Raw genomic sequence first — 23,349 nt, forward strand, 5'->3', positions numbered from 1 at the left:
TGGCGTGAGGGTGTCGCGACAGGTTGGAATTGGAGAGGTATCGCAGTCGGGCCACGTAAGGTACGAGAGAGCTACCCCGGGAGGAGTGCAGTCCTGTGATTGGCTGCGGAGCACGCACTAAAATGCCGCCGCTCAGTCGCTGGAGCCCCACCATGTCGTCAGTTGCTCCGAGGAACCGAACAGCTTTCAGCTTCGCCTCCGAGATCTGCCTCCGGAAAGCCACAGTTCTACTGATATTCTGGGGATACTCGATTTGCAGCAGCAACAGCTTCATCATGGTAAGGCTCTTGTCAACCCTGGCAGCATAGTCACTGACACGGCACCCGCCGACAGTCGCAACAGCTGGAGTTCTCGTCCTACGTCCTCGCGGCGCTCACTGCCGGCGGCGGCATCATGGGCTACGTGAGGACGCGCTCCGTCCCTTCGCTCGTTGCTGGATCGGCCGTCGGCATTCTCTGTGCGCTCTCTCTACGCCCAACCCTCATCTCCCCAGACTGTTGAATATTGACCACTTCGTCCAGATGGCTTCGGCGGCTACCGCCTGCAGAGCCGCCAGCCCTACGGCATCGAGCTGAGCCTCCTCGCCTCCGTCATCCTCGGCGGCTCTGCAATTCCCCGCGCCATCCGCCTCAAGAAGCCCGTCCCCATCCTTCTCAGTGTCCTGTCCACATTTGGCATGCTCACCTTTGGCAACGCGTACCGACAGCAGCTGTGACGGTAACGGAGGATGGTGTCTGTATTGGAAAACCTCACGCCATTCATTCCATAGTCAGATTCTGTATTTTACATTGTTCAGCTTACAATTGGACTCGTCCACAGCTCTCAATGTCGATTCGATTCGTGTAGTATTCGTACCTGGATAGCACCCTGCTTCCATGTAATAGAGCCAGCGTCGATGTACGGGATAGAGCCGGGCCTCAATCACAGGCCTAGTGCCTTTTGTTCCTCCTTGATTCGGTCGCGCTTGGCCCTGGCGGCGGCCCTGTTCTCGGCTTGCATCTTGCTCCGTTCTTCGCGCAGGCACTTGTTGACCTGGTCCTTGACGCCGTTGCAGCCGCCGGTGGCCTTGTGCATGAAGCCTTTGGAGTGGCACTCTTCAAGCACGGCGATGATGTCCTCGCACGCTGGACCGCCAGTCAGCCGAGGCCCTCGCTCGCTCGCCGTCTCAGGGGGAGCAGTCGTACCCAAAGCGTTCTTCGTATGTAGATGCGGATGCATCTTTTGGGGGGTTCGGGGTTTGTTTGATTCTTCTCTTTGCGCGCGCCCAAGTCGAGGTGGCAATGCAGGATGGCAGACACCGCCAAACTGCGTACCTAGCAAAGACGCTTGGACCACCCAGACAATGAGCGCGAAGCCCACAGTGCGCGCAGCTCTCTCTCCACACTGACCGAGCATCACTCTCGAGCCATCAAAAACCTCGAATTCATCTACCGGTTGGCAACGCTTCTCGCCCGTCGTCGTTCAGCATTGTGAATTACGCAATCCATCTCGGACACCAGCGGCTCCCCTCGACGCAATGTCGGCGCAGCAGCAGGCACCTGCCAAAAAGCAGCAGGGTGGGTTCCCTCGACATTGCTTCATGATGGATGATGCTGCCTGTGCGACGGTCATGCTTAATGTCTTGTTTTCAATAGATCTGCAGACGGCCTACTCAAACTACAAGAACACACTCCAGCAAATCGCCCAAAAAATTGGGGATATCGAGCAGGAAGCTGAAGAACACAGGTCCGTCTTTGCTCATCCCTCCCCCTTCCGCTTCATAACCCCGGTAAAACCGCCATGGGCTCGCGCGAGCCGGGCGGCAACCGACGGCCTTCTCGGTCCCGCGATTCTGCCCGGCTGGCAGTTGCGTTTTCTCGACGCCTCACCGCTCGGAGGACTCTCACCGCTTATACTGTCTGTCGACATGCTAGGCTTGTTTTGGAAACGCTGGAGCCGCTGTCAGAGAATCGCAAATGCTTCCGATTGATCAATGGCGTCTTGGTCGAGAGGACCGTCAAGGATGTGGTGCCCGCCCTCAAGACGAACCAGGAGGGGCTGAGAAAGGTGCTCGACGACCTGGTCAAGCAATACAAGACCAAGCAGGATGATCTCGACAAGTGGAAGGTTTGTCGCCGATTTCATCCTTGGCCCGTCGAGAATGCCTCTGCTGACTCAATCACAGAAGAAAAATAATGTACAGGTAGTGCAGCAGTGAGACCGTTAGTTGAATTGCGCACACGGGGATGCTTTGATCGGTTGAAGAGTTGTCCTTCCATCTCTACCTCCTTGCTGCCACACGCGAAGCACGCCTCGTTCAGGTCGTCGTGGATCGGTGACACGCTGAAGCTTCCAGCTTGGGGGTCGCAAGGGTACCGAAGCTCTCTTCTTTCCCGCTCTGCGCCCGCCAAGCCGGCGGAAATGCGCGCAACGAAAGACGATGCTTCGCCTTTGTATGTATGCCTTCGACTCCGGGCTGGCTGCAGTTCCTACGGGGGATCCTGGGCCCCCTATCTCTCCGCGGGCTGTCCAGGAGCCAGCCGGCATCGATGCGTTGTACACTTGGATGCAGTGGAGCCCGGCGGCAAGGGCGTCTCGATGCCCAACGGCATGCAGTTCCCGGCAACTGTTCATTTCATGCCATCCGTGGCTCACCGGTCGTAAATCAAGGTCCAGTGGCCTGCCGTGGCTCTTGGCCTCAGCCTGGACGAAGATCAAAATTCTTGACAGCCAACAATATGCGGAGGTGGTGGGTGAGCTGAGTGAGCCTTGCAGATTTGTCGTCCAGTGACGGCATGCCGAAAGCGTGAGACGATGACAATGTCCGACATCCCAGCACTCGGCACAGTCATGCCAGAGGAGCAGCCGGGCCAACAGTCAATCACGGCACTTTATGTGATGAGGGGAGCAGACGAGACCATCCTATCCATGCACTGCACTGCAAAGCCGCACAGTACACATGGTTCAGACGACCAAGCCTCCTGGAACGCGGCGAGCCGATCTTGCCCAAATTACTTGGCACTCGCCCTGAGATTCACTGAGAGGGTCTTCACTGGCCTTTGGCGCTGGGCCATGCTTGACAAGCAGGCCAAACCCCGCGTCATAAGCCATAGCGACACTTGCATGCGCAGCGCAGCGGCTTAGTGAGGTCTGATTGCACCCGTTGAAGCGCCACCTGAGCGTGGTCCACGCAGGGAGTGCGGCGATGACACTTGAGGCCACGCCCCAAAACACATAGCTTCTGGAAGGATGCTCTCCTGTGCAGCACCTGGCATTGCGTCACAAATGACCAAACGACACAGGCATCAGCGCCGCTAGGCGGGGGGGCTCCAAGTGCGTCAGAATTCCGCTTGCCTGCTTGGATGCTTGCTTCGTGTATGTACATACTTGCAACACGAGAGAAGCCCCTGACGCCTGCAGTTCTCTGTGTGTGCCGCTTTCGGACCTTGGCGTATGTATGCAGGTCTAGAGAATGCAGGGCGTCATCCAGTGTCTTATCCCGAGAGGACGCAAGTACGGTAATACCTTGAAAACTGTTGTGGATGCCGAGCGTGCAGTCAATGGGAGTTGAACGAAGCCGACAACTCGAACAGAGACGGCAGGCAACAGTGCGGTCGACATGGTCTAGGAGCTGAAGATGCAGCCCGATGGGATAGGCTTAGCTCACTGGTGATCAGCAACGCTCGTCCATGAGGGCCAGAGAATGTGTCTCCCGGCTTTAGGCAGTGAGCCGAGCAACTCTCCTGATTCGGCCTGAGACGCTCTCGAGAAAAAGACGCAGCTATCCCCGCCGCTGTGTGAGTACAACTCAAGCCGGGCGCCCTGTGATTTGCAAGATTCCTCTCTGGCGGGAGGTGAAGTTGTGCGAAGAGGGGGCCTTCGCTTGCGTCGGATCCCTTGAAACTGACGAAGAGCAAGCTCAACGACTGGCCAACACCTGGAGCCCCCGGAAGCCACGAAACAAGGGGGCTCTTGTTGGACATTGGGCCGCACACATGAACTGTCGGTCTGGCTCTGCAGGAGACGAATGGTATGTAAGATAAATCACCAACCCTGTCTGCAGATGGCGAGGTTCGAGGAGCTGGCTCTGGTTCGCTACCGAAAACACGGCAGGTTGCAGAACAGGCCTCCCAGGAACGCTCACATTCATGCTCACGACGAACGCCAGGCGGCGTCTGCTCAGTCTTTGGCTGAGAACGGTCGAATAAGCGGGCATTGCTGGTCTTGGGCCCTGTCGTTGCAGAAACGCTTTCGGGCCAAGGCTCACCTGTCTGACCGCCGCAGGGGGGCGCCTCGGCCGACCAAATCCATGGAGCAACAGCTATTCTGATCGACGGGTTTGCGGTGAAGCAGCTGTCACGCACTTGCGTAGTTTGCTTTGAGCGCCTGGGTGAGAAGCTTCAATGCACCACGTGGGCTAGCAGCTCGTGGTCTGCCATGCCGGCTCGGCTTGGATAGAGAACCTGTTTGTGCCAACAGGGCGTGGGTTGAGCGACGCCTCAGTGCAGCAAGCTGGGGCGGCCACGGAGCGACTGACGAGGGCTGATTGCGCGGGCAGGCAGTTTGTCGTGGAACCGAAGCCTGGGCGTGGTGGCAGTGAGGTTGAAGCAGTTAACCTTGGCCAAGATTTAAGGCATTGGACCGGGTAGCCGTTGTGGATGGAGATGAAAGCTGGCACGAAAGCCAAGGCCCCTGTTGTCGTACCTGGCAGAGGTGAGGTTGTCCGGTACAGTAGGTACTTCCGTGAGCGTAGCATTGCGCAGGGTGCTGAGCCCATAACAGGCACCACCACCTTGTGCTTGGCAGCTTTCGGCCTAATCCATTCTTTATCGATAGACGCTGCGGCACTGCGAGAAGGCCGGACGGATGGGCCACTATCAATGTGTCCAAGCCCTCGCTCTACTTTTGTGACGTTGACTCGGGAATATATGGACATGGACTGGGAGACAGCATGCCCACGAAACTGCATGCACGTGGATGCCCTGCAAGCTTTTACCAGGCATGGAGTAGCGCTGGCCGAAGCTGGTAGAAGGGGTGTGAGCGTTAGCGGATGACCACCCCGGCAGTAGGCCAGGTGAACTGACGAATATGTGACTGTTAGGCCGCTAACAATAATCATCTGGCCTCAACGCTCAATTCAAGACGCGTCAAGCTTCCTCAACTTCGCTCCCGCACATCCAACCCACGGCCGCCTCAACGCCCCCCCTGCGCCGCGACCGAACGCTGCCGATACGCCCGTTGCGAGGTTCCATCGCGAGACCCGGTGCGCTTGATCCAATCCTCTCTTGCTACGCCCCTCTCGTCTGCATTGGCGGCTCGGGCGACCCGGCCAGACGTTGCGCCTCAGTGTGACAAGGCATCGCCGTCGCAATCCGTCTCGCGACGCCCTGTCTCTCGAGCCGCTCCGTCCGCTTTGTGCCCCCGACATCTCCCACATACCTAGGCTGACTCCTCCGTGTCTGGCAGCGAACAAGGAAGGGGGGAAAAAGACGCTCCCAACGATTGTATGTATGTACCCTTTGCCAATTGCCCGGCCTGTGCCGCATCCATACACATCACATACGCGCGCGCGCACACACGCACACACACACACACACACACATACACATTACAGGCGCGCGCGCGCACACACGCACGCCACACTACATACAGCCCGTCATAATCGCATACACTAACAGCCCAGAAGTACGTCGGTCGTCCGGCTAGGGAGCCCGTGGTGGTGGTGCTGTTGTTGTTGTTGGTGTGGAGGTTGCTTGCTTCCTGCTTTCCTGCTTTCCTGCTTGCTTGCTCGCTCTTCGTCTGCTTCTTGCCGGCCCCCCCCATCCATGCGCACCCCCTCCCACGCCGGGTGATCGCCAACCATCGTCTCCCAACCCCGACCATCAACAAAGCGAGCAAGATACATTATCTGCCTTGGCTATACACCACCTACATCCATAGCTCCATATACGCCCAACGGCAAGGCACCATTTGCTCCAAGACACCGGGCCAGGCACAGCCAACGTGCACGACTGCCGTCGTGGTTGACGCATCTCGTGCAGCATCCGGCAACTGGAGCCACCCCAGGCCGGATACTTGCAAGCCCTACCTTGCCCTCTTGCGACGTGGCCAGGGGACACATCATCGCCAGCAGGACCCAGCCCGCTGTGCCAGCCCGAAAGCACTCTTCCCGCCGACGCCAGCATCCGCTGCAGGTAGCCAAATATGTCGGACTCCCCCCAATCTCCTCCCAAGGATGTCGACCACGGTGCACAGTCACCCGACGAGGAAGGACAAATGAACGAGACTCAGGACACACAGTCTGCCGGCCTGGCTAGCTACGAGTTCGAGGGCGTTAAAGAGCAGGATAGGTGGCTTCCCATAGCCAATGGTGAGTCTCCCCCCTCCCCCTCGAGCTTGGCCGTGATTTGCTCGCCTGCCCTCCACGCCCGTCCTTTTGTACATCAGCCTCGCATATCCATCTGGCGCCGGCCATGGCTCACGATTCGTCAACCAGCCCGGCCGAGGCCTCTCGCGGCCCCAGGCTCGACAAGGCCGATGAGCTTGACGCTAATATTCGCAATTTTGCTCCAGTCGCTCGCATCATGAAGAACGCCTTGCCCGACAATGCAAAGATAGCGAAGGAGGCAAAGGAGTGCATGCAGGAGTGCGTCAGCGAGTTCATCTCCTTCATTACCAGTGAAGGTAAGTACACTTCAATAGAGTGCAACGAGCCAGAGCTGAGGCTTAGATGAACTCCGTCTCTTCCAACTCATCTCTCCCTCCTGCTATTTCTCTCTTCCCCACCCGCCCCCCAAATGCGCTCGTCATATCATACACGCTTTTTCTTTGTCTCACCATGTCGGGTTTTCAATGGCTAATTCGGACGCAAACCAGCCTCGGAGAAATGCCAGCAGGAAAAGCGGAAAACCGTCAATGGCGAGGACATCCTGTTTGCCATGACTTCCCTAGGATTCGAGAACTACGCCGAGGCCTTGAAAGTCTATCTTTCCAAGTACCGCGAGGTACCGTCTCTCCGCCTCGCCCGACCGCGTCCTAAGATCAAGCGCCTGTGCTGACACCTGCAAAAGCAACAGAACCAATCGAACAGGGATAGGGCCATGGAAAACACCTGGGGAAGCTCTATGATGCCTGGCGAAAAAGGCGAGCCTTCGTCTGCTGGTGGGGACTACGCCGCCGAAGGGTCGGCCAACGCTGACGGTGGTGCGGATCCCAACTACATGTACAGCTCGCACGCCACACACAACGGTGCTGGCGCCGGAGAAGGATACTAGGTCTGCTCGGTGCGGGAAGGAACTCTGGCCCATTGACTGACGGAAGCAGAGACCATTTGAGGGCAGGGCAGTGTCGACGACTTCGGAAGATTGAGTGGTGGTTGGCTCGGCAGTCCCCACCCGACCAGAATGGGTTCTGATGGACGGCTGAATATGTACGAGTATAGGCGGCGCCTATAATGTAGGTTGGCTTGCCAGGGAGCAGACGATCCGTGCTTGGAGGCAACGAGTCGATTGGACAGGGTCAGGGTTGGAAAGACGGCTTCCAAGAAAAGGGAATCATCCTTCTTGCTGACAACCGGATTATCCATATGATAGATTCTCCTTTGTTTATTATCGGGCTTAGTGGCGGGCTCAGGAGCGGTCCTGAGCGGCGCCCCAGTTCAACAGGCCTGGCGGACGAGCAACTGCCGGCACAGAGACAGAACAACATATATTCTGCAGGGGTTCTTTTTGCTTGGCTCGCACCCAATTGTGGCTAGGCGATGATGATATCGCACAGTAGGCGCTCAAGGGCGCATTCGCAGACACAGTCGTTAAGCAAGTGGTGAGATGGCGAGGAGAGCGACAGGGACGTGAAACATTTGGCGGGCGCCCCATGCGAAACGAGGCTTCAAGCCTGCATTGACAGGTTGAAGCGTCGTCAGCCACAGCGTGTGACAATGTTCCGATTGTGCTACAGTGCATCCGTTTTTGTGTCATGGCCCGAGGCCTGGAGACGCTTTCCATGTAGTTGAGGTTGGTGGTGATGTGAATGCCGGTGGTGGGTGATGGAGGTATTTGGTTTGTGCTGCGTCGCGCATTGTGGCATGTACAGGCTACCATCGATGCGGGCTCGTGCTTCTCCGTGCTTCCCGTACTGAGCTCACTCACGTGGCCATACCTGCAAGTACCTTCAACATCGACATCTCTTCAAGGCAACGAGGCACGTGCGAGCGGCCCCGTTCTTTTCCACGGATAAAAGAAATTCCGGCACATCCCTGCCCGGATTGGCGAAAGAGGAAAAAAATGAGGGCGTCTCGCCAACAGAGAACTCCAGTCCGTTCACAAAAGCAAGCCGAACCCTCGAACCCACCGCCCTAGAGACATTTGATATCGTTCCGGCTACAGCTGACGCCTGACCCCCGGCATCATTTCCTCGCAGAAGCAGGCGGCCGTTTCATGACCAGAGGCTAGACCTGCACGCGCTGCCCCGGGACGTCGCCACCGCCTGGTGCTGAGGCGCTCAACGGGGCCATCTTGATGCGACCCTTCACCTCCAACGCTAGGGCCCTGTCTGGTCCGCTACCAAAGACCGCAACTCCAGTCAAGTCGATCCTCAAGCCCGTCTCGGTTCTGGGGAGGAGGAAAGAGCTGCACCATGGTCCCGACGAGTCCCCCGAGCCCCCCGAGAGTCCAAGCAAGCGCCGCCGGGTTTTTTTCGACGAGATACGCAACGTGACGTACGAGGTGGGCGACAGAAACATGGGCGACGTCAAGCTGGAAGTGCGGCTGGCCCTCGAGGAGCACCTGCGCGAGAATGACGGGCAGTACGACACGCTTAAGACGTTGTTCGCAAACGACAAGCAGAGATATCTCCCCCCCGTCGTGGGCGAGGAGGATGACACCTTGAAGCCCCACGAACTCCAGGCCTACGTCATGGCGCTGACGAGCTGCATCCCCATCCTCAAGGGCAAGGAATGCAACGGCCTGGTCCGAACCATTCTGAAGTGCTCCTGGCTGGGACGGGACAAGGCCTTTGTCAAGGTCTTTAGCCACTTTCTTGCTGCCTTGGTGAGCGCTCAAGGCTCGTACCTCGCGGCAGTTCTGTCGATGATGGTGGATAAATTCCGCCACTCTCACTCCTCGTCGTGGTCCGTCCCCGACTTCCCCGACGTCAGCCGCAATACGATGCGCGAACGCCTTCACTCCACCATGCAATACCTGCTCCAGATGTTCCCTTCGGCTGTTGCAGTATTGGAGAACTTGTTGAGCGCAAAGTTTCCTTTTCCGGACGAGTCAATGAGGATACACATGGCCTACATCCGCAACCTGCTTCTCGTTAAAGACTACGTTCCGGATCTGCGGGACGAGATTCTGGACCTCATCCTGAACCGGGTGGTCAAAATCGATTCCCAGATGCAGGTGGATCTGGAAGACCTTGACGACGACGTTACGGCGGCCGTTATGTACGCGTTGCGCGAAAACCAGCGGCAGGGGCTCGACTGGGAGGATGATGGGTCGGACGACAGCGACAACGAGTCGGTCGATAGCGACGACCTGGACTACGACCAAGAGGCGGCGAGGATCAAGACGGTCAAGGAGAATGTGGAGAAAATGGACGCCGCGCTGGATACGCTTTTTGACTTTTACACGCCGCACTTCAGCAACCCCGGATCCGACAAGGCCTTCGACATGTTTACCACGATCCTCCGCGAGTTCGACTACATGGTGCTCCCCACGTACAAGTCGAGACACACGCAGTTCCTCATCTTTCACTTTGCGCAGCAGCACGAACGTCTGACGGACGCCTTTTGCGGCCAGCTCATCGCCACGGCGTTCCAAGGGAACACGCCCAACGTGCTGAAGCAGGCGGCGGCGGCGTATCTGGCCAGCTTCGTTGCTCGAGGGGCGCATGTGCCGCGGAGCCTGGTGCGGACCATGTTCCTGCTCCTGCTGCACCACCTGGAGCAGTATCGCCAAAAGTACGAGCCGCTGTGCCGTGGGCCAGACCTGAAGCGATTCCACCCCTACTACTCTCTCGTGCAGGCGACGCTGTACATTTTCTGTTTCCGATGGCAAGACCTGGTGGAGTCGGCTCCGGACATGGTGGACGCCGAGGACCCGGCGTCATACATTGGACAGGACCTGGAGTGGATCGGCATGTCCAAGAGAGACGTGTCGGTGCAGATCTTTGGCAAGCTGAACCCGCTGAAGGTGTGCGCTCCGGTGATTGTGGAGGAGTTTGCCAAGCTCGCGCATCGGCTCAACTTTATGTACATTTACCCGCTGGTTGAAAGCAACAAGCGCATCCGACTGAGCCAGTACCTCTCGTCGACGTATGCGACTGGTGGCGCGCTGCGGGATGCGGGATATGAGGCGCAGGGCGAGAGCTTTCACCAGCTCGACCCGTACTTCCCCTTTGACCCGTACCAGCTGCCTGTGAGCAAGCGGTGGCTGGAGAATGACTACGTGCACTGGAAGTCGGTGCCGGGCCTGAACGCCGACGAGGACGACAGCGACGGCATGGAGGAGGACGAGGAGAGGGACGCGGTGGAGGAGGAGACGGCAACGGACAGCGACGGCGACGACTTGGACTAGAGGCGGCATTTGGGCGAGAGATTTGTGACGGCATATAGGGACTTTTTGCTTTTCGGCAGAGTTTCCGGGCTCTGCCGGCCCCAGGATTTAACAGGAGCAGAGCGTACAGCGAGGCGTTTTGGACTGGAAAAGGAATAAAAGGCTGATTTACGAATAGACGGTGCTGGAAACACGATGCGGTGACATGGTGAGATTATTTTATTTTTTTGGTTTGATGAGAGTCATGACAGGTGGTGGTCGGAGGTTGGGCATGGAACAGATTTGGATTCATTGGCGGCTCGTGCGTCCACTGGGCCCCTCGGGGTCCTCGGGACCGACTTGCCGCGGGCCCGGCACCTGTCGCTGCATTGTTCCATGTTGATTCCACAGCGGCCGGATCTCGCCGGCAACGGGCTGGTGGCTGTCTGTCTGTAGGGCTGCAATGGCGACCCTTGGAATCTTGCTCCACCGCCCACCTCGATTCCTCACCACCACCACCAATGGATTCGCCCGACGACCCCCCCCCCTTCTATCGCGTGTCTCTTAGCTGCACCAGCAGCATCAGCAGGAGCAGCAGCATCAGCAGTAGCAGCAGCACCAGCAGTAGCAGCAGCACCAGCAGTAGCAGCAGCACCAGCAGTAGCAGCAGCACCAGCAGTAGCAGCAGCACCAGCAGTAGTAGCAGCACCAGCGCCATGTCGCCTCGGAGGTCGTCGTCGTCAGCGTCGGCAGTCGTCGCCGAGCTCGTGCATTTTGCCTCGTCGCATCACCCCACCCCTCATCCCCACGCATCAACAAATATGAAGTGGGTATCCATGCTCGTTGCATGCTTCTCCTACTTCCTCGCTCTGTCTCCCTCTTCCGCTGTTTCTTCTCGTTGCCGGGAACAGCTGTCCCTCGAAGTTCGCGTCTGACGCCGAGAGGACAAGAACACGGTGCAGACCATGCGCAGACTGGCAAGGACCAAGTCGAGCCGAGCCCTCGCGCCTACGGCTGGCTCCGACGATGGCTCAGATCCTCTGCCCCCTCCGCCGCCGCCGCCTCCCAAGACGGCCGAGGAGAGGAATATGCACCGCCGCATGCAGGTCCGCAGGGCCCAGATCCACCACCGCCAGCGCAAGGCGAACCACCTCAAGCAGCTCGAGCTTGACGTCTGCCAGCTCCGGGACCTGATTGCCCTCGCCGAGCACGACACCCATGCGCTGAAGCGCCAGAACAACGACATGCGTGCTATTCTGCGCACCGCCACCGCCGGCGAAGCTGCCCACTGCGGCGGCCCGCCTCTTCCTCCTCACCCGGCCGGGCCGCTCTCTCGGCAGCGGGCGCCGTCCGAGCTGTTTGGCGACGTCGACGTCGACGACTTGACCGTGACGCTTAGCGTCAACGATGTCATGGGCACGCCTTGCTTCAAAATCAGCCCCCGCTCCGCCTCGGCCTCGGCCGGCAGCAGCCCCTCCGACTCGGGATGTGAGGTGCCGCTGACGCCCGAGCAGGAACAAAGAGCCATCAACTTCATCCTTGCGTACGTGCTTCCCCGGCCTCCTTCCCTGATCCGCAAGACTAACATGCCAAGCCAGTCTCGAGCACGTCTGCTGGGACCACTTCGCCCTGGGCGACTTCCACTCGCACACGCACGAGTCGGAAGAGCCCCGCGGCCACGCCCTCATCGCCAGCGCCTACCTCATGGCCAGCGCCCCCGAGTCCGTCTACACCCAGCGCGAGGCCTTCAACAGCCCCGGCCGGAGCATCTGGCGCCGCAGCAGCCGCCGGTCCGCGTCGCCTCCCGTCCTCAGCTGGCCCGCGCCCGCCATGACCCTCGCCTCGCTGCTCGGCCTGGCCCGCTCGCTCAACCCGGGCGAGGACGAGACGACGCCCGTCCAGGCCTGGTTCGAGCTGGCCGCGCGCTACCCCGCCAGCCTGCTCCTCGGCGGCGGCGCCCTCGACGCCCTCTTGCGCGAATTCAAGGGCGTCGTGCGCTGCGTCCAGTACGGCGCCGCCATTGAGAGGCTGGCGTTTGAGAGTGTCGTGGCGAGGGTCCTCGGCCCGTCTGGGCCGCCTGTGCCTGTGCCTGTCTCAGTGTACGGGTGAAAATAGGAGGACGCGCAAGCCGAGAGCTTTGCGCAGTCTCCCGGGGAATAGGGCTTGGTCAGGGGGCGTTGGGGTGGGTAGAAGAAGAAATCTAGTCGTGTTCCGTCCTTGGAAAAGGGCGGGGAAATACCCCGATATATATAGTAATGTGAACACGATGCGAGCATGGATATAAGTGAACACATCTGCCTTGATCTTTTGGTCCTCTGCCTCAAATTTACATTCAGAGACCCATGAAGGAAAATGATCAAGACGGCCTTGAATCGACGGGCCACCCGCCTCGCTTGGCCCTCTCCCCTGTGCCGCTCCGACTCTATCTGCCAACACGCCTGCATACATGGGAACTCCAGGCCACGCCCCGTCAAGCATCGCCAACGCTTGTTTAGCACCCCCCCTGCCCCCCGTCCAGGCACCTACATGCATCTCCGCAGCAGCTCTCCCTACAGAGCCCTGACCATGGTGCGCTCGTCAAAGACGTCCCCGAGCAGCGCCCGGACGCAGGCCTCCCGGTCAAGCGCGCCCATGGCATACGTCGACTCAAACGCAAAGATGCTGAGCTGCCCGAAGAATGGCCGCAGCACCTTGGCCACCAGCTCGTCCCTGCGCTCGAGGGCGGCCCCGACCCCGTCCCTGTCGTCGTCGCCGCCGCCGCCGGCCCGGGAGCCCAGCAGAAGCGGGCGTCTGTGCCCGGTGCCCGTGGCCGCCACATGCGCGACCGAGTCTGCCTGCGACGCCGCGTGCGCCGCCGCCGCCGACGCGCTGCCAATCTCCTCGGACAGCTCGTCGACGAGGGCCACGGGCTGGTATGTCGACGAGCGGTAGACGGCGTCGATGGTGTCGGTGATGAAGAGCCACTCGTGCAGCTGGAAGTCGTCGGGCGCGACGCAGATGAGCACGTCGAGCAGCTTGCACGCCTGCAGGATGGCCGCGTTGGCGTACGTGTCCGCCGCGGTGCTGTGCTCGGGCGCAACCACCGACGAAATGGCCGCATGCATCTCGGCGTTGACCACGGGCCACAGCATGGCCAGGTGGACGGGGCTCGTCTTGAGCACCAACGCCCGCACGACAAGGAAGACGTCCGCCCTCGTGGTTGACGACGGCGACGACGTCGACGTGGCCGCCAGCAGCTCCACCAGCTTGTCAAAAATCACCTGCAGGTCCGTGACAAAGGCGTCATCCGCAGAGGCAAGCACGAGGGTTGCGATCCGCCGCAAGTTGAGCTGCGTCTTGCGATCTGCCTCGAGCCTCGCAGATGTAGCACCAACGCCAAAGACAATCCCGGCCGTGGTAGGCGCGCTGATTCGGCCCACAATCTCCGCCATCTTCTCCTTGTCCGAAAGAACCCACTGCCGAAGCAGCGGGAGCCAGTCATCCAGGACCAGCTCCAGCCTCGTCCCGAAAAACCTGCCGTCGTTGAACGCCTCGCCAACGTCCTTCCTCCACGTCTTCTGGTTGTTCTGTAGCCGCGACAGCTCGTGCAGCAACCGCATGATGTTTGGAGAGACTGTGTCGGGGAAGGCCCTGGAACGCAAGGCCGGTCCAATGACATGTGTGGATAGTGTGGCAGCCGCGGAGAGTACACGGTCGGTCTCCAGCAGGATGATAGGTAGATTGGGGACAATCGATGCCAAGACAGAAACAACATCGTCTGACCCGTCGCTGGAGAGACTCAATGTGCCTCGACGGCCTGTGCTGTCTTTGCCGAGCCTCTCTGTCGAGCCATTTGACTCCGCAAATGTCATGGGGCGGGTGGTGAAGAGCGCAGCGAGAAGCCGAAGAAAAAGATCCTGTCCATGGTCAGCACAAACGTGACGCGAGTAGCCGAGCGTGTCAACGAACCCCTAGCTCCCGACGCATCCTCCGCTGCTCGCCAAAATTCGTATTGTCCACCTTCTTGCCCAGAATAGCCGCAAACTCGAGCAAGCTCGGCAATGTCTGCCTGTGGGGGAACGGGTTGCCCAGCAAGTCTTTGAGGAACGCCATGCAGTCTTGCCAGATCTCGTCCATGGCATCGTCTTCGAGAGAGCGGGCGTATTCGACGAGGAAGACCACGAGATCAGAGTCCTGCAGCGAGATGGTCAAGGTTGACTTGCGCGATGGGTCCAAGGCGCTGGGATTTGTCCGGCTGTAGATGGCGTTGAAGAGGGCCGGAACGCAGTGCTTCGGCCTGCATGCGTCCAGTGCCGACAGGAAATTAAAGACGTGTGCGCGCTCAATGGCATTATCGGATGAGTGCCAGATGTCGATTACTGTTTCCAGACACTCCAGCGTCTCCGCAGTGAAGAGGTGCTCAAGCAGCCGCCGGGCCCGGTTCCTCATCCGTAACGAGGTGTAGTTAAAAGACGCCCACGAGACGGGATCCTGCTTCTTGGCTTCGTCCCCCTGGCCCCATGACCAGATCTTGTAACATGTTCGCATGGTATCCTGGAATGCGAGGTGGACCGTCAACCGATCGTTGGCCGTGGCGCTTCGCGATTGCGCGCTGTCGGATTGGAACACGCCTGACACCATGCTCCCGAATAGAGACTGGGGCTGCTCGGGTCCTTTCATCACCCGCGCCCGGGCTTCTTCCGTCAGGAGCTGGTCGTGGGCCAAGGCGAGGATCCGCTCCAGGCCATTCAGCAAGTAAAAGAGGGTTGATTCGGGTGCGCCCCCGCCACCGCGCTCTTGATGAGACTTCATCTGGAACGTGGCCCGTAGATTGAACAAGGTAGTGTCGATCTGCCGGCAGAGCGTCTCGACGAGAGGTATCAAAGCCTGGAAGATGGAGTGCGCAAAGAACGGCAAGCAGTCTCCTAGAAAAGATATCCAGTTGTCAAGCACCCAGTGGCTGCTGCCAGAACTGAGGCCGGCTTGCAGACATTTGAGGAGCTGAGGAGGCATGAGCGGGCTGCCGGGTGAAGAATCGCTGATCGAAGTCGAAGGCCTACCGGCCCGTTGACGTTCGGTGCCCGAGGCGACTCTCTCGGAAATGGAAGAGGTCGGTCGCTCCGCCTGCGTCATCTCCTGAAGCCTCAGAGAATCGTAAATGACATCAAGCAGGAGTACTTGAACGTATGGATCAGGCATGGAGACGGACTTGGCAAGCCTCTCGTAAAGGATGCCGTCGAGCTGGAGATGGGTTACCGGAACAGCATGTCGGCTCGACAGGAACTGGTGGAGGATGGTCAACGCGTATCGGCGGAGTTGCGAGGCTCGTTCGATCAGTTCCCCGCTGGCAGCCGGCGCCACCTCTCCTGTGATGCATTCCACGCACACCCGGACGAAGTAGTCTTGAAAGGTCATGTCGCCCTCCTCGGCGCTTCCTAAGCCGGCGTCAGTGGCACGTCAGCTCAGCGACACCCGGGGGACGAACCACGGATTTGCACCTGTCCACCACTAAAGTAGAGATACTTGGAGGCGAGGACAACTCTAGAGACCTCGCCAGTGCAGCCGAGAACTCGGTGGAGGGTTCGTAAGTAGTACAGACATAAGTCTAGATCGTCATCCTCGCCAAGCTGGACCGACTTAACGTCCATCTTTAGTTCTCCATAACCCTTGTTTCGGACGGCCGAAAGTAGAGGCATCTCGGAGAGCTTGGATACAAAAAGAAGAAAGAGCCTGCGGAGCATCAGCGCGTAGCTCAAGAAGGAACCTAAAGTCTCTCCACTTACCTGTCTATCCCAAGCATGCTATTAAGCCAGGATTTGACGACCATGCACGACTGCGTTCGTTCATCGAGCAATGCGTCCAGGATGAGGAAAACAGGTCGAGCCAACATGACCTGGTAATGATCCATCCCAGCGAGCCTGGGTGGAGATCGATACTCTTGGGTTGGCGTTTTTGGGCCCCGACGGTCCGAGGCCGAGTCTTGAAGCGTGTGCGACCACAAAACGCCGAATGTGCGCCCTGCTTCAGCAAAACCGGAGGGTGGGCTGTTTGACTGGCAATCAACCAGAATGCCGGACAGAGCGGCCTCAATCTCGCGATCCCAAGACGTCAGAGCGGTTTGCAACTGCCACAAGCAACGAACAGCTTCCACATGATATTTGGGGTCGGACGCGGACAGATAGGACCATGCATGGCGAACAAGAGGAGCTACTAGCTCAGACAGTTGCGTCTCGCTTATCCTTTCCGAGGAGTAAAGATGCGTGGCAAGCTGTAGAACAGATGAGAAGTAGGAGAACGGCAACAGAGAATCCGTTCGCAGCTTCTTGTTCAAGTGCGACATCATTTTGCCGACATTGAACTTGTAGCTTGTTGGTGTTTTCAACAGGAGATGTATGAAGATGCGAACTCGAACGCCCAAGTCCTCGCTCGGTCTCGAGTCATCAGCGGGGTCGCAGATGTATCGGACGGCCTTGTGCAGCAGCAGCTCTCCAGATTCAATGGGGTCGAATGGTGGGGGGATGGAATCGATATTTCCCTGCTCCTGGACATAGAAAGTCTCAATTTTCTTGAGAATGTCGGTGTTGGAGACGGACGAGGTCGCCCTTGGCCGGACCGCCGTGCCAGCCGAGACTGCTTGGGTGACTGGAAATGCGCGATCCGGCACCAGCTCCAACAGGGAGGTGACCACATTCAGAGCTTGTTCGGACAGCTTGGTAGTCTCCGTGTCCATCAGGTCACTCTTTGCCCTGCGAGCCCCGAGTTCTTCCAGCATCGACAGGGTGCCTAGGCAGGTGAGAGGAGCGTGGATCGTCACCATCTCTTCCTCACGGACGTTGAAGTTTGCGATGATGAAGCTGACAAGTGAAACCTTGTCCCTTCGATCGGCCATGGCGGTGTTTTGGGGGCCAAGAGCTTGTGCCAGTAGTCTGACGAGCTCGCTATAGATGAGGCCGCTCTCGATGCCGTCAAAGAAGACGCTGGCACTCCGCAATACCTCTGTGAATTCGGCTTTGGCAGGACTCTGGCTTTGAAAACTCCGCACGCTCTGCACTATTGGAAGGAAGACCTGCGGAACGACCAAGCCCCCAATCTCCCATCTGTCCATAAGAGAAAGGCAGATCCTATACGGCCGAGCTCGCTCTGCGGCATTTCCGGTGGAAGCCCCCTTGATCATGTCGAGTAGAGATTTTGTCAGGGGTTGCATTCCAAACTCCTCAAAGTACGTTGTCCTAGATGAGAGAAATGCCTGTTGTTGATCGGCGGATGCCGACGTGTCGCCGGCATGGTCCCCTTCGCCGCCGACTGGCTCTGGGCCAAGCAGCCATGCCCACAGCCGGCGGTTCAAGCTCATGTCTCGCCTCGTGACGACACCAGCAGCACACTTGAGGAGAAACTCGAGATCGGTAGGTTTCACCAGAGACTGCAGTACACTCGAGTTCAGGGGCAAATGTGTCACTAGAAGGTCGAGAAAGCCGCGTTGGATTAACAGCTGGTCATCGGCCAAGCCGCTGGCAAAGCAGCGCACCAGGAGGCCTGGCTCGGGAGAGGTCACAATGATGGCAATTTTGGAGTTGTCGTCGGCGTCACTAGCAAGTGTCGCGGCATCGGAATTGGCGGTTGGTGGAACAGGTCCGAGGATTGGCAGGTAGCGCACCAAATATGCCAACGCCCCCGAGCGACGGCTCTGTCCGGTGATGGATGCCAGGAAGAAGCACTGCCAAAAGAAAGCATCGCCGGATGAGTGGTTCTCGGTGAGCTGCTCGCTGTCATGGGGCCTAATAGCCTTCTTGAAGCGCGTGACGAGGGTCAACGTTCGGTCAAAGTCCTCACTCGTCTCATCTTCCAGGCCCGGAAGTAGCGCAAGGATGACAGACTTCATTGCCGGTCGCAGGGAGCGCGAATCGATTTCGAGAAAATGTGTCTCTAAGAGGTGGAGAAAAGGCGATCGAACAGAGAGCGAGGCGAAGGAGAGAGTCGAGGCGAGGCCTGGGAGGTATAGGGGAAGATCCCGAGAAAGACCATCTGCGCCAATGGTGGTAAAGACGTAGTTGTAGACTTCGAGAGCCTTTTGGTGAACGCCCGAGGGCAGGGCGGGGTTTAGGCATTGAGATAGACGTTTGGCGACGGTCGCTTTCGACGGTATCGCGGTGATGGAGGTCGGCCGGGCTTGCAGGACCTGGCAGAAGGCAGTCAGCACGCCGCGTAGTTGAGCGCACAGGGTGGTGGGCGCAGAAATGCTGACCTTGAGCAGCTTGTTGAGGAATGATATGTAGTCGGCCCACTCCTCCAACGCCGTCTCGAAGAGCGACAGTGTCTTCTCAACGGCGGCAGCATACTTGCGATATGCCTTGTCCCTGGTCGGCTGCTCTTCTATCGATGACGATTAGAAATAACAGGCCATGCAGCTTCAGAGACGCGCGCACCTTGACCAAGCTGATTCCTCCACCGTCGGGGGATGGGCGAGTCGCGTCCCGAGCTTTCTGGTGACGCTGGGCGGACGCCGGGTCCCGGCTCAGGCGACATGGCGACAGAAGTCGCGGACCATACGTGGGCCTGAGGGCGCAGGAGGTTGTGTTCTGGAGCGGAATCGCATAGCGCAAGGAAGACGACGGGGACGCACGCGGCGGAGGGCGGCTGGCCGTCAGGAAACGACGATGCTTTCTGCGCTGGAGTCGAGGTCTGGGAAGACGATAAGGCTACGTTTCAGACGAGGCTCTCAACAAGTACGTACCCTGCATGGCTGGCCCTCGTGCAGGGGATCGTGGGGCTGCCCGTTGACGCTTGTGATTGGCCGTGGCCCCTAGGCACAGCGCCGCTAAAACTGACCTAGGCCCTCTCCTGACAAAGGGCTGCTAATAAACGTCAACGTCATAAGCTACTTCTTCCACGGCCCAGAGCCTCCCTTTCGACGAGACAAAAGCCCCTCGAGTGCCCTTTCGCTATCCTGCTGCGAGCGGCCGCATTGGCCCATGCGATGAGGCCGTCCGCGAGACCCGCTCCGTTCTCCCCCAGGCCTGGCAGGTCGAGCTGAAATGCGACCCTCACATTGACCATGGGACAGGAGACTGGATCGGCGGGCGACGAGCATCCGCCTCCGTTGCCCCCCCGAACGACCACGGCGGCTTCGGCAGACTCGAGGGCTCTACTGGCACAGGCCACGACGGCCATCAGCCCTGTGGATATCCAGACGCTCTCGTTCCCTGATGGCTCCCGCGGCACCTTTTCAGTCGCGGGGCCGAGGTCCGTTTCCACGCCCATTGGCAGCGGCAACGGCTCCCCCAGCTTGAAGGCGAGCGTCTCCGGGGGCGAGGGCGGTGACGATGCCGTCAGCGTCACGAGTTTCGCGCCGACCATGCGCCCGGCCGGAGACCTTGCCAGTCTCCTCGCTGGAAACTTCAATCGGAAGAGCCCCGCCTGGACCCTGCTCCGGTCGCAGTCGGCCTCGGTCCAGCCGTTTGAGAGGGACCGGACGGGGCTTCAGGACCGCCTCGCCGAGTTTCCGCAAGAGTTTGAGCCCTTGCCAGACGAAGTTGACGAGCAATTCGATGACGACGACCGCCTGGCCATGTGGAAGTCCAAGTTGAAGCATTACATGATCCTTTCGTCTGCGGGGAAGCCCGTGTGGAGCCGGCATGGGGATCTCAGCCTCATCAACTCTTCCATAGGAGTCGTGCAAACCATAATATCGTTTTACGAGGGCTCCAAGAGCCCGCTGCAGGGCTTCACTGCCGGAGACACGCGGTTCATCGTGTCGACCCAAGGGCCACTCTACTTTATAGCCATAAGTAAGCTCGGAGAGAGCGACTCGCAACTACGGGCACAGCTCGAGGCCCTCTACATGCAGATCTTGTCGACGCTGACTCTGCCGACGCTGCGAAACATATTCATTAACCGGCCATCCACCGACCTCCGCAAACCGCTGCAAGGAACCGAATCGCTACTTTCCTCTTTGGCGGACAACTTCACCATGGGCTCGGCCTCGGCGCTGCTGCGATCCTTGGAGTGTTTGAAGCTCCCCAAGTCGGAGAGGCACACGATCAACAACACGTTTCTGAAGCTGCGGGCCAGCAAGCTTCTCTACGGGCTGATTGTGGCCGGAGGCAAACTCGTCAGCGTCATACGCCCGCGACGCCACTCGCTGCACCCCAGTGACCTACAGCTCATCTTCAACATGCTGTTCGAGTCGGACGGCATCAAGGGCGGCGGCGGCGAGAACTGGATACCCATCTGCCTCCCCGCCTTCAACAACCAAGGCTACCTGTACATGTACGTCAGCTTCTTCGAGGGAGTGTCGGGGGAACAAGCCCGTGCGCCGGCCGCCAGCCAGGGCCAATCGGCCGAGACGGAAATTGCCATGGTCCTCATCAGCGCCGATCGAGAGAGCTTCTACGGCCTCAAGCAGATGCGTGACGACGTCGCACAGCAGCTTGCAAAGAACGGCAGCCTGGCCAGCATCAGGAAGGCAGCGCGGGCGGGCCGCCCCAGCGTGTCCCAAGTCGCACCGGGGAGCCAGATCAGCCATTTCTTGTATAAGTCGCGAGCAAATGTGCAGTTCTGCATGGCCTCGCTGCAGCCTTGGTTTGTCGGCGTGGTGAAACGGCGGAGACTGATGACGCTGTATCACGAGCTCCACGCATCGGCTCACGCCAAGCACGCGCATCTCAAGGTGATGCACTGCGCCAGCGAAGAGGCGACGTCGCTGGCCTGGGTCACGCCCGTCTTCGAGTTTTACTGCGTGGGCGGACCCAACCTGTCGAGAGAGTCGATGTCACAGGGCGCAAATAAGATTATCCAGTGGGCCAAGAAGGAGGAACAACGACTCTTCATCATCGGAGGCGGTGTATTCTGAGTGCAGGAGCCACTTGTTTTGGGTATTATGATTAGGTTCAGGCACGCTGGCCGGTGGCATAAGTACATGTGTGACTTTGCTCAACGCCGATATCCAATGGCGAGGCACAAGTCAGTACGGGCATTGCAATCATTAATGAGCCAGGCCACAGGTGCCAGTCATTGGGCCGTGTGCTAATGAGTTGACTCGTCCTCCTTGGCCGCAACGACAGGCCGCCGACCCTAGTCAGGGCTTGGTGCAGTGCCGGCATCGGCCTTTTGTGACGCCGAGGCCGGGCGGGTACTGGGGGCTTTGGATTGACGACGCTGATGGCGGGGCGAGTCCGTTTCATCTGGTTGCTCGGGGCCCTTGCGTGTGAAGGGGAATGATTTCCTGGCCCAGTCGCGGATCCTGTCGTTGACGCTGGATGCCTTGGCGGGCTCGGACGGAGGCAAGGTATCCCGGCGCAGCTGGTGCGGGGATGGCGACTGGAGGCGGGCCTTGGGCGGCGTGCTGTTGGTGGCAGGGCCTTGGCGCTTGTGGTCGGCGTCGTGGCTATGGCGACTATTCGACGAGGGGTAGCTGTCACTGAAGTCGGTGGCGAGGGTCGTCCTCGAGGCGTTCATGATGGCCTCTGAGAAGGGGGCATCGAAATCTTCGTGGAAGCGAGGGCTGCGAGGACTCGACACGGAGGGACGGTGGGTGTCGGCATCTGGCTGCTCTCTGGCGGGAATGGAGAGGCGGAAATCCGGTTTCCGGGACGCCATGGCGGCGGGCAAAGCTGATTGTTCTGAGGCGCGCGGCGCCGCTGGGAGTTTTGAGGTCGATGACGCCTATATATCTAGAGGCAGGTCGCGGCGGGGTTCTCGGCCAGTGGATGGTACCTTGGTGCGCGGCGAGAGGTGGACGAGAGCCGAGAAGAGAAGCCGAGGAGGACAGAGAGGCAGGAGGGAGGAGAAGGAGTTGGAGTGAGAAGAAGACGGGAGGCTTTGATTAGAAACGACGGGTGTAGGGGGAGGGGAGGGGGAGCAGGAAAGTTTAAGAGAAAAAGAAGGAAGAAAGAGGCGCAGGATCAATTACACAAGGAGGGACAAAGGATGCAAAGGAAATAAATTGTGCAAGGGGGGAAAGGTGCAGAAAATTTAAATATTCTCATACAGCACCCGAGGCAGTCATCAGTCTCTGAAAATTCGTTGAATTTTTTGTCCCCTCGTCACCGGACATTGGGCGGGCGGGATGCAGAGGCTGGCAGGACCCTTGAATCGACCCACGGCAGCCCCTGACTAGTGCATTTCTTTCCGGATTCTTCGCAGGAAGTGGATTTTGCGGGGACAGAAAAGGCGGGCCCGGGCACATGCATGCCAAGGCCAAGCCACGCCAGTCGCCGGGCAGCAGCCTTTTATCCACTTGCAGCTCATTCTTCACTCCATTATTGGGCCCGGGACGTCTGTACAAAGGTCGGAGATTGCCATGGAGTCTTTTTCTCGCAGTCTGCATGCTTTTAAAGTTGGCTCTGGCCGGGGCCCATTCATTGTCCCTTGCCATGTTGTATGTATAAGTACCTACCTAGATACAGTACCTACCATAAACACATTGTAATGCATGCGTGCATTGCTAGGCAGGTATGTATACCTACCTAGGTACCTAGGCACTTTGTACAGAGGTACGTACCTAGGTACCTTAAGGTGAGGTAGGTAGGTAGGTACCCACTGCGCCCTTGGTCAAGCTTTTGCAGCATGCACTCGGGGTTTGCTCAAGATACCGTGCACAGTACGGACACATGAGAACTCGAGAGCCCGGGGTCAAAAGACGGGGCGAGGGTCACAGGACTCCGGGGCCGCCAGCGTGTCACTGCACGTCTGCAGGCGACCTGTTGCGTCTCCTCCCCATGCATGGTGCTACGAATGGCGACAGAGGCACAGCCTGGGGTTTGCCACACCCATCCATCTCCGGAATGCCTCAACCGGGCAGATGCAGGGGCCCATCTCAATCGAACACGTCTGTATTACTGTGCATATACTCCGTATATGT

At 58.9% G+C, this 23,349-nt stretch overlaps 9 protein-coding genes across 9 annotated transcripts; 6 read left to right on the plus strand and 3 right to left on the minus strand.

The window, feature by feature from the left end:
• Positions 1-275: 275 nt before the first annotated feature.
• Positions 276-715, plus strand: HRG_05736 (transmembrane proteins 14C domain-containing protein; the record flags this gene model as incomplete). Its single annotated transcript, XM_044864207.1, has 3 exons — positions 276-278; positions 334-457; positions 522-715. 3 exons carry the CDS (start codon positions 276-278, stop codon positions 713-715), a joined length of 321 nt encoding a protein of 106 aa, XP_044720739.1.
• Positions 716-921: 206 nt separating this feature from the next.
• On the minus strand, positions 922-1,218 carry HRG_05737 (cytochrome c oxidase biogenesis protein cmc1 like domain-containing protein; the record flags this gene model as incomplete). The annotated part of the gene is made up of 2 exons (XM_044864208.1): positions 922-1,124; positions 1,185-1,218. 2 exons carry the CDS (start codon positions 1,216-1,218, stop codon positions 922-924), a joined length of 237 nt encoding a protein of 78 aa, XP_044720740.1.
• Positions 1,219-1,516: 298 nt separating this feature from the next.
• HRG_05738 (prefoldin subunit domain-containing protein) lies at positions 1,517-2,197 on the plus strand (the record flags this gene model as incomplete). The annotated part of the gene is made up of 4 exons (XM_044864209.1): positions 1,517-1,556; positions 1,635-1,725; positions 1,914-2,106; positions 2,165-2,197. 4 exons carry the CDS (start codon positions 1,517-1,519, stop codon positions 2,195-2,197), a joined length of 357 nt encoding a protein of 118 aa, XP_044720741.1.
• A 3,986-nt stretch (positions 2,198-6,183) lies between these two features.
• On the plus strand, positions 6,184-7,253 carry HRG_05739 (histone-like transcription factor (CBF/NF-Y) and archaeal histone domain-containing protein; the record flags this gene model as incomplete). The annotated part of the gene is made up of 4 exons (XM_044864210.1): positions 6,184-6,349; positions 6,553-6,663; positions 6,856-6,983; positions 7,050-7,253. 4 exons carry the CDS (start codon positions 6,184-6,186, stop codon positions 7,251-7,253), a joined length of 609 nt encoding a protein of 202 aa, XP_044720742.1.
• Positions 7,254-10,058: 2,805 nt separating this feature from the next.
• Positions 10,059-10,553, plus strand: HRG_05740 (RNA polymerase I specific transcription initiation factor RRN3 domain-containing protein; the record flags this gene model as incomplete). Its single annotated transcript, XM_044864211.1, has 1 exon — positions 10,059-10,553. One exon carries the CDS (start codon positions 10,059-10,061, stop codon positions 10,551-10,553), a length of 495 nt encoding a protein of 164 aa, XP_044720743.1.
• A 923-nt stretch (positions 10,554-11,476) lies between these two features.
• Positions 11,477-12,620, plus strand: HRG_05741 (BZIP-type transcription factor; the record flags this gene model as incomplete). The annotated part of the gene is made up of 2 exons (XM_044864212.1): positions 11,477-12,054; positions 12,110-12,620. 2 exons carry the CDS (start codon positions 11,477-11,479, stop codon positions 12,618-12,620), a joined length of 1,089 nt encoding a protein of 362 aa, XP_044720744.1.
• A 440-nt stretch (positions 12,621-13,060) lies between these two features.
• HRG_05742 (protein dopey) lies at positions 13,061-19,228 on the minus strand (the record flags this gene model as incomplete). Its single annotated transcript, XM_044864213.1, has 12 exons — positions 13,061-13,301; positions 13,377-14,407; positions 14,460-15,925; positions 15,976-16,220; positions 16,274-16,383; positions 16,465-16,508; positions 16,563-17,719; positions 17,762-18,023; positions 18,078-18,666; positions 18,733-18,860; positions 18,914-19,156; positions 19,222-19,228. 12 exons carry the CDS (start codon positions 19,226-19,228, stop codon positions 13,061-13,063), a joined length of 5,523 nt encoding a protein of 1,840 aa, XP_044720745.1.
• A 314-nt stretch (positions 19,229-19,542) lies between these two features.
• HRG_05743 (trafficking protein mon1 domain-containing protein) lies at positions 19,543-21,339 on the plus strand (the record flags this gene model as incomplete). Its single annotated transcript, XM_044864214.1, has 1 exon — positions 19,543-21,339. One exon carries the CDS (start codon positions 19,543-19,545, stop codon positions 21,337-21,339), a length of 1,797 nt encoding a protein of 598 aa, XP_044720746.1.
• Positions 21,340-21,560: 221 nt separating this feature from the next.
• HRG_05744 (uncharacterized protein) lies at positions 21,561-22,085 on the minus strand (the record flags this gene model as incomplete). The annotated part of the gene is made up of 1 exon (XM_044864215.1): positions 21,561-22,085. One exon carries the CDS (start codon positions 22,083-22,085, stop codon positions 21,561-21,563), a length of 525 nt encoding a protein of 174 aa, XP_044720747.1.
• Positions 22,086-23,349: the final 1,264 nt, after the last annotated feature.

Source organism: Hirsutella rhossiliensis, assembly GCF_020360975.1.
Source record: "Hirsutella rhossiliensis strain HR02 chromosome Unknown scaffold00005, whole genome shotgun sequence".
Classification (NCBI taxonomy): Eukaryota; Fungi; Ascomycota; class Sordariomycetes; order Hypocreales; family Ophiocordycipitaceae; genus Hirsutella; species Hirsutella rhossiliensis.